General features: G+C 52.5%; 1 protein-coding gene across 1 annotated transcript in view; it reads left to right on the top strand.

Annotated features, from left to right (window-relative positions):
- The window catches only part of LOC120026327 (ceramide glucosyltransferase-like), a 57,675-nt gene extending 53,694 nt beyond the window's left edge, over nt 1-3,981 (top strand). Inside the window, exon 9 of the mRNA XM_038971167.1 lies at nt 2,751-3,981. Within this exon, the coding sequence (XP_038827095.1) occupies nt 2,751-2,921 (171 nt within the window). The 3' untranslated portion in view covers nt 2,922-3,981. The remainder of the gene's footprint in view (nt 1-2,750) is intronic.
- The last annotated feature ends 5,592 nt before the right edge of the window (nt 3,982-9,573 follow it).

Below are 9,573 nucleotides of genomic sequence, written 5' to 3' on the forward strand. Positions count from 1 at the left end.
CAGCCCGGTGCTAGCTAGAGCCAGAGGTTTAATCTGTACAGTTTGGTGCTAGCTAGAGCCAGAGGTTTAATCTCTACAGCCCGGTGCTAGCTAGAGCCAGATGTTTAATCTCTACAGCCCGGCGCTAGCTAGAGCCAGAGGTTTAATCTGTACAGCCCGGCGCTAGCTAGAGCCAGAGGTTTCATCTGTACAGTCCAGTGCTAGCTAGAGCCAGAGGTTATCTGTACAGTCCAGTGCTAGCTAGAGCCAGAGGTTTAATCTGTACAGTCCAGTGCTAGCTAGAGCCAGAGGTTTCATCTGTACAGCCCGGTGCTAGCTAGAGCCAGAGGTTTCATCTGTACAGCCCGGTGCTAGTTAGAGCCAGAGGTTTAATCTCTACAGCCCGGTGCTAGCTAGAGCCAGAGGTTTAATCTGTACAGTCCAGTGCTAGCTAGAGCCAGAGGTTTAATCTGTACAGTCCAGTGCTAGCTAGAGCCAGAGGTTTAATCTGTACAGTCCAGTGCTAGCTAGAGCCAGAGGTTTAATCTGTACAGTCCAGTGCTAGCTAGAGCCAGAGGTTTAATCTGTACAGTCCAGTGCTAGCTAGAGCCAGAGGTTTAATCTGTACAGTCCAGTGCTAGCTAGAGCCAGAGGTTTAATCTGTACTGTCCGGTGCTAGCTAGAGCCAGAGGTTTAATCTGTACAGCCCGGTGCTAGCTAGAGCCAGAGGTTTAATCTGTACAGTTTGGTGCTAGCTAGAGCCAGAGGTTTAATCTCTACAGCCCGGTGCTAGCTAGAGCCAGATGTTTAATCTCTACAGCCCGGCGCTAGCTAGAGCCAGAGGTTTAATCTGTACAGCCCGGCGCTAGCTAGAGCCAGAGGTTTCATCTGTACAGTCCAGTGCTAGCTAGAGCCAGAGGTTATCTGTACAGTCCAGTGCTAGCTAGAGCCAGAGGTTTAATCTGTACAGTCCAGTGCTAGCTAGAGCCAGAGGTTTCATCTGTACAGCCCGGTGCTAGCTAGAGCCAGAGGTTTCATCTGTACAGCCCGGTGCTAGCTAGAGCCAGAGGTTTAATCTGTACAGTCCAGTGCTAGCTAGAGCCAGAGGTTTAATCTGTACAGTCCAGTGCTAGCTAGAGCCAGAGGTTTAATCTGTACAGTCCAGTGCTAGCTAGAGCCAGAGGTTTAATCTGTACAGTCCAGTGCTAGCTAGAGCCAGAGGTTTAATCTGTACAGTCCAGTGCTAGCTAGAGCCAGAGGTTTCATCTGTACAGTCCAGTGCTAGCTAGAGCCAGAGGTTTCATCTGTACAGTCCAGTGCTAGCTAGAGCCAGAGGTTTGATCTGTACAGTCCAGTGCTAGCTAGAGCCAGAGGTTTCATCTGTACAGTCCAGTGCTAGCTAGAGCCAGAGGTTTCATCTGTACAGTCCAGTGCTAGCTAGAGCCAGAGGTTTAATCTCTACAGCCCGGTGCTAGCTAGAGCCAGAGGTTTAATCTGTACAGTCCAGTGCTAGCTAGAGCCAGAGGTTTAATCTGTACAGCCCAGTGCTAGCTAGAGCCAGAGGTTTCATCTGTACAGCCCAGTGCTAGCTAGAGCCAGAGGTTTCATCTGTACAGCCCGGTGCTAGCTAGAGCCAGAGGTTTAATCTGTACAGTCCAGTGCTAGCTAGAGCCAGAGGTTCAATCTGTACAGTCCAGTGCTAGCTAGAGCCAGAGGTTTCATCTGTACAGCCCAGTGCTAGCTAGAGCCAGAGGTTTCATCTGTACAGTCCGGTGCTAGCTAGAGCCAGAGGTTTAATCTCTACAGCCCGGTGCTAGCTAGAGCCAGAGGTTTAATATGTACAGCCCAGTGCTAGCTAGAGCCAGAGGTTTCATCTGTACAGTCCAGTGCTAGCTAGAGCCAGAGGTTATCTGTACAGTCCAGTGCTAGCTAGAGCCAGAGGTTTAATCTGTACAGTCCAGTGCTAGCTAGAGCCAGAGGTTTCATCTGTACAGCCCGGTGCTAGCTAGAGCCAGAGGTTTAATCTGTACAGCCCGGTGCTAGTTAGAGCCAGAGGTTTAATCTCTACAGCCCGGTGCTAGCTAGAGCCAGAGGTTTCATCTGTACAGCCCAGTGCTAGCTAGAGCCAGAGGTTTCATCTGTACAGCCCAGTGCTAGCTAGAGCCAGAGGTTTCATCTGTACAGCCCAGTGCTAGCTAGAGCCAGAGGTTTCATCTGTACAGCCCAGTGCTAGCTAGAGCCAGAGGTTTCATCTGTACAGCCCAGTGCTAGCTAGAGCCAGAGGTTTCATCTGTACAGCCCAGTGCTAGCTAGAGCCAGAGGTTTAATCTGTACAGTCCAGTGCTAGCTAGAGCCAGAGGTTTAATCTGTACTGTCCGGTGCTAGCTAGAGCCAGAGGTTTAATCTGTACAGCCCGGTGCTAGCTAGAGCCAGAGGTTTAATCTGTACAGTTTGGTGCTAGCTAGAGCCAGAGGTTTAATCTCTACAGCCCGGTGCTAGCTAGAGCCAGATGTTTAATCTCTACAGCCCGGTGCTAGCTAGAGCCAGAGGTTTAATCTGTACAGCCCGGCGCTAGCTAGAGCCAGAGGTTTAATCTGTACAGCCCAGTGCTAGCTAGCGCCAGAGGTTTAATCTGTACAGCCCAGTGCTAGCTAGCGCCAGAGAAGTTTGAAAGTTAAGAGACTCGATTAGCGACGACTTCCTGTAACTTGAGACAGAAACATGGAGAATCAAGCTGGATAGAAACCATATTCCTTTATTCCATGTCACAGGGCGGTGCGCTGGCCTTCTCCAAACTGGACTATGCTGTAGCCTGGTTCATCAGAGAGTCCATGACCATCCAGATCTTCCTGTCGGCCCTGTGGGACCCCACCATCAGCTGGAGGACGGGGCGCTACAGGTTACGATGTGGGGGTACGGCCGACGAGATCCTGGACGTATAGCTGTACTGTCCCACCTACAGGGACAATACCCTGGGTCCAATCACCCCCAGGGGCCAGAGACAATACCCAGACACAGACTGAGACCCGTGTCCCGGATGGTACCCTACATAGTGCACTTTCTGACCTGGGCCCACACTTGCCCATACTTTCTGCTCTGCTCAACAGTAGTGGACTATAAGAGCCGTAGGTTACCATTCGGGACGCGGACAAAGAGATGGTAACGTTAAGAAGAAAGAAACAGCTATGGAATCATCCAAAACTTTTGGCTGTTTTTAACCTGCGTGTTAAAATGTTTTCATTCTTTATGTTACTGTTGCTTGTCTTTCCTGTTTTTTATTTAAAACTCTTGCTTGGACGATTCTCCAATAGGGAGACCGGGTTGTGGGCTGTGTCCGGCCTGTGTCCCAAATGCACCCTATTCCCTATGTAGTGCACTACTTTTGACCAGAGCCCAATGGGCCCTATAAAGGGAATAGGGTGCCATTTGCAAATAGCGTGACTCTCTTCAGCCAGGCTTTGGGGGTAAGATGTGCACTTCTTACTGTAAGCTTCACTGGGCTATCATTAATATGTTGGTACAATATCGCTAAGTCTCAAGCAGCACTAACTAGAATAAAATCATTCTCCACTCACTTTAAAAATATATATTTTTTAAATATGAGAACTACAATTTATGAATTCCCTTTGCTCCATTTTTTTGTTGTTGTTGCCTGGTCAGATTTATTTTCAAGCCATGTGCTGGTACTCTGATCTGTAGTTATCTGAGCCGACAAGATCACAGCTCTACTTACTCATCAGGAGTTTCCTGCTTAGCTCCTGGAGAGTTACTTCCTGGTTGTGCAAGGTTTTTATTACAACCCAGCACTAACACACTTTGGGTCTGGACCATTGATTAGCTGATTGGGTGTGTTTTGGTGCAGGGTTGGAACAAAAGCCCGACCCTACAGTATGAAGCTCTGTTCCACCTTCACTCCTGTGAAGTTCCCCTGTCTGGTCTGTCAGTGTGCTGTCATTTAAACACAAGAAGACAGGCAGCAATATAAAGTTTAGGCTGAAACATTTTGGGGGTTTAAAAGTGTGTTTTTTTGGTGAGAAGAAATGTTTTCCATATGTTTCTATCTTCTGCCTCCATTTCATTCGTGTCACATTGTGTAGTGTGGAAGTTCTATAGCTGTAGGGTGTGCGTCCACAATGGTACCCTGTTCCCTATCATTTACTGCTTTTGACCTGGTCCCATGTAGCTCTGTAGTGCACTATGTAGGGTGAACAGGGTTCCATTTGTGACACAACCCTAGGTCTTTTATCGTGTGACTGTATACATAATGTGACTACTGTGCTACCAGGCTTAGACTCTGGGGTTGGATGGCAAACCTATACATACGAGAGAATACCTTTTTAAAGTGAATACTTTTTATATCTATATTATTTATATCTCTCCCTCGCTCCCTCTCTCTCTCTCACTCTCACATAGCCTCCCTGCCTTTCTCTCACTCTCACGTAGCCTCCCTGCCTCTCGCTCACTCTCACGTAGCCTCCCTGCCTCTCTCTCACTCTCACGTAGCCTCCCTGTCTCTCTCTCACTCTCACGTAGCCTCCCTGCCTTTCTCTCACTCTCACGTAGCCTCCCTGTCTCTCGCTCACTCTCACGTAGCCTCCCTGCCTCTCGCTCACTCTCACGTAGCCTCCCTGCCTCTCCCTCTCTCTCTCTCTCCCTCCCCAGGCTGTCTGGACATAGAGCAGTATTGTGAAGTCAGATAATCAGCTGCTATTCATTATTCTATGAGATGAATCAGTAGAGCGTTAACATGTTGAGCTCAGAAAGTCCCTGGATGTGTCCCAAATTGGACCAGAGCCCTGGTCAAAAGTAATGCACTAAATAGGGGATAGACCCAATGGTGAGCCAGATAATCCTAATCAGGTCTGGGGGGAGAGAGGACATGAGGAATATACAGACGGGTCTAATGACTATATACAGACAGACAGACGGGTCTAATGACTATATACAGACAGACAGACAGGTCTAATGAAAAGGTTCTGGGTGCCTCCCACTCCCAAAACGAAATGGCAGCTTTGATTTAGTTACCTCAGCAAGAGGTTTTCCGCTGGCTAAAAGTGTAGTGGACAAAGTAACCCTGTGCCACAACCATGCACCATATTTACAATGACCGGCAGACTACATTATCAGCACAGTGATTATTGTGACCTGTCGACTGACTGAAGGAAATACGATATTTATTTAGTCAAAAGAGAGGCCACCTGACCTCAGAACAGCCTTAGTTCATCGGGGCATGGACTCTACAAAGGTGTCAAAAGCATTCCACAGGGATGCTGGCCCATGTTGACTCCAATGCTTCCCACAGTTGTGTCAAGTTGACTGCTGGATGCCCTTTGGGTGGTGAACCATTCTTGATACACCCGGGAAACTGTTGAGTGTGAAAAACCCAGCAGCATTGCAGTTCTTGACACAAACTTAAATCTTTTGTCTTGTCCATTCACCCTCTGAATGACACACACACACAATCCATGTCTCATTTGTCTCAAGGCTTAAAAATCCTTCTTTAACCTTGTCTCCTCTCCTTCATCTACACTGATTGAACTGGATTTAACAGGTGACATCAATAAGGGATCATAGAGTTCACCTGGTCAGTCTGTGTCAATGGAAAGAGCAGGTGTTCTTAATGTTTTGTCCACTCAGTGTATAGGGAATAGGGTGCCATTTTGGGATCCCCCCCCCCCCCCCCCTGCCTGATAGATACGACTAAACAGAACATATAATTTCGTCATGGCTAGGGAGGTAGCGGTCTGACGTGGTGCAACACCAGGGTCTTATCCCAGGGAAGGTCTCAGGCCGGACACCAGGGTCTTATCCCAGGGAAGGTCTCAGGCCGGACACCAGGGTCTTATCCCAGGGAAGGTCTCAGGCCGGACACCAGGGTCTTATCCCAGGGAAGGTCTCAGGCCGGACACCAGGGTCTTATCCCAGGGAAGGTCTCAGGCCGGACACCAGGGTCTTAGCCCAGGGAAGGTCTCAGGCCGGACACCAGGGTCTTAGCCCAGGGAAGGTCTCAGGCCGGACACCAGGGTTTAAGCCCAGGGAAGGTCTCAGGCCGGACACCAGGGTTTAAGCCCAGGGAAGGTCTCAGGCCGGACACCAGGGTCTTATCCCAGGGAAGGTCTCAGGCCGGACACCAGGGTCTTATCCCAGGGAAGGTCTCAGGCCGGACACCAGGGTCTTATCCCAGGGAAGGTCTCAGGCCGGACACCAGGGTCTTATCCCAGGGAAGGTCTCAGGCCGGACACCAGGGTCTTATCCCAGGGAAGGTCTCAGGCCGGACACCAGGGTCTTATCCCAGGGAAGGTCTCAGGCCGGACACCAGGGTCTTATCCCAGGGAAGGTCTCAGGCCGGACACCAGGGTCTTATCCCAGGGAAGGTCTCAGGCCGGACACCAGGGTCTTATCCCAGGGAAGGTCTCAGGCCGGACACCAGGGTCTTATCCCAGGGAAGGTCTCAGGCCGGACACCAGGGTCTTATCCCAGGGAAGGTCTCAGGCCGGACACCAGGGTCTTATCCCAGGGAAGGTCTCAGGCCGGACACCAGGGTCTTAGCCCAGGGAAGGTCTCAGGCCGGACACCAGGGTCTTAGCCCAGGGAAGATCTCAGGCCGGACACCAGGGTCTTAGCCCAGGGAAGGTCTCAGGCCGGACACCAGGGTTTAAGCCCAGGGAAGGTCTCAGGCCGGACACCAGGGTCTTATCCCAGGGAAGGTCTCAGGCCGGACACCAGGGTCTTATCCCAGGGAAGGTCTCAGGCCGGACACCAGGGTCTTATCCCAGGGAAGGTCTCAGGCCGGACACCAGGGTCTTATCCCAGGGAAGGTCTCAGGCCGGACACCAGGGTCTTATCCCAGGGAAGGTCTCAGGCCGGACACCAGGGTCTTATCCCAGGGAAGGTCTCAGGCCGGACACCAGGGTCTTATCCCAGGGAAGGTCTCAGGCCGGACACCAGGGTCTTATCCCAGGGAAGGTCTCAGGCCGGACACCAGGGTCTTATCCCAGGGAAGGTCTCAGGCCGGACACCAGGGTCTTATCCCAGGGAAGGTCTCAGGCCGGACACCAGGGTCTTATCCCAGGGAAGGTCTCAGGCCGGACACCAGGGTCTTATCCCAGGGAAGGTCTCAGGCCGGACACCAGGGTCTTATCCCAGGGAAGGTCTCAGGCCGGACACCAGGGTCTTATCCCAGGGAAGGTCTCAGGCCGGACACCAGGGTCTTATCCCAGGGAAGGTCTCAGGCCGGACACCAGGGTCTTATCCCAGGGAAGGTCTCAGGCCGGACACCAGGGTCTTATCCCAGGGAAGGTCTCAGGCCGGACACCAGGGTCTTATCCCAGGGAAGGTCTCAGGCCGGACACCAGGGTCTTATCCCAGGGAAGGTCTCAGGCCGGACACCAGGGTCTTATCCCAGGGAAGGTCTCAGGCCGGACACCAGGGTCTTATCCCAGGGAAGGTCTCAGGCCGGACACCAGGGTCTTATCCCAGGGAAGGTCTCAGGCCGGACACCAGGGTCTTAGCCCAGGGAAGGTCTCAGGCCGGACACCAGGGTCTTAGCCCAGGAAGGTCTCAGGCCGGACACCAGGGTCTTAGCCCAGGAAGGTCTCAGGCCGGACACCAGGGTCTTATCCCAGGGAAGGTCTCAGGCCGGACACCAGGGTCTTATCCCAGGGAAGGTCTCAGGCCGGACACCAGGGTCTTATCCCAGGGAAGGTCTCAGGCCGGACACCAGGGTTTAAGCCAAGGGAAGGTCTCAGGCCGGACACCAGGGTCTTAGCCCAGGGAAGGTCTCAGGCCGGACACCAGGGTCTTAGCCCAGGGAAGGTCTCAGGCCGGACACCAGGGTCTTAGCCCAGGGAAGGTCTCAGGCCGGACACCAGGGTTTAAGCCCAGGGAAGGTCTCAGGCCGGACACCAGGGTCTTATCCCAGGGAAGGTCTCAGGCCGGACACCAGGGTCTTAGCCCAGGGAAGGTCTCAGGCCGGACACCAGGGTCTTAGCCCAGGGAAGGTCTCAGGCCGGACACCAGGGTTTAAGCCCAGGGAAGGTCTCAGGCCGGACACCAGGGTTTAAGCCCAGGGAAGGTCTCAGGCCGGACACCAGGGTCTTATCCCAGGGAAGGTCTCAGGCCGGACACCAGGGTCTTATCCCAGGGAAGGTCTCAGGCCGGACACCAGGGTCTTATCCCAGGGAAGGTCTCAGGCCGGACACCAGGGTCTTATCCCAGGGAAGGTCTCAGGCCGGACACCAGGGTCTTATCCCAGGGAAGGTCTCAGGCCGGACACCAGGGTCTTATCCCAGGGAAGGTCTCAGGCCGGACACCAGGGTCTTATCCCAGGGAAGGTCTCAGGCCGGACACCAGGGTCTTATCCCAGGGAAGGTCTCAGGCCGGACACCAGGGTCTTATCCCAGGGAAGGTCTCAGGCCGGACACCAGGGTCTTATCCCAGGGAAGGTCTCAGGCCGGACACCAGGGTCTTATCCCAGGGAAGGTCTCAGGCCGGACACCAGGGTCTTATCCCAGGGAAGGTCTCAGGCCGGACACCAGGGTCTTATCCCAGGGAAGGTCTCAGGCCGGACACCAGGGTCTTATCCCAGGGAAGGTCTCAGGCCGGACACCAGGGTCTTATCCCAGGGAAGGTCTCAGGCCGGACACCAGGGTCTTATCCCAGGGAAGGTCTCAGGCCGGACACCAGGGTCTTATCCCAGGGAAGGTCTCAGGCCGGACACCAGGGTCTTATCCCAGGGAAGGTCTCAGGCCGGACACCAGGGTCTTATCCCAGGGAAGGTCTCAGGCCGGACACCAGGGTCTTATCCCAGGGAAGGTCTCAGGCCGGACACCAGGGTTTAAGCCCAGGGAAGGTCTCAGGCCGGACACCAGGGTCTTATCCCAGGGAAGGTCTCAGGCCGGACACCAGGGTCTTATCCCAGGGAAGGTCTCAGGCCGGACACCAGGGTCTTATCCCAGGGAAGGTCTCAGGCCGGACACCAGGGTCTTATCCCAGGGAAGGTCTCAGACCGGACACCAGGGTCTTAGCCCAGGGAAATTCTCAGGCCGGACACCAGGGATACAGTGAAAGAAGCCATTGAGATTCCAGAGCCCCATCAATAACACAGGGTGAAGGCCAAATGGGACGCTATTCCCTATAAAGTGCACTAGTTTTTACTGGACCCTGGTCTCGTGATGGGCCCCGGTCAAAACTAGTACACTATGTAAGGAATATGGTGCCATTTGAGATGTAAAGATTGTCCTTAGTGACAAAGACAGAGGAAGCGAAAGTAACAGCAATAAGGAATACAGTTTCCTGAACGAGACTTTATTCCACTAAAACAGAATAGATTTAAGATGCATTATCTTCCTGTCTCGTTTTGAAACATTTCAGATATTGAAAGACGGTATGTAAATTTAAAAAACAACTTATGTAGTTCAATAAGACTTCAATAAGACTATTGAATGGAATAATGCCTGTAAATAATTGTTAGAATACTATTTGTTTAGGTTTTCAGTTAGAGCTGATGTAAGCCGTTTGAACAATGTTTGCTACTAAATAGGGAATAAGGTGCCATTTTTGGGACGATAGCCTAGGTGAGCATTTATATATGAT

Source organism: Salvelinus namaycush, chromosome 31 (genome assembly GCF_016432855.1).
Source record: "Salvelinus namaycush isolate Seneca chromosome 31, SaNama_1.0, whole genome shotgun sequence".
NCBI classification, from domain to species: Eukaryota; Metazoa; Chordata; class Actinopteri; order Salmoniformes; family Salmonidae; genus Salvelinus; species Salvelinus namaycush.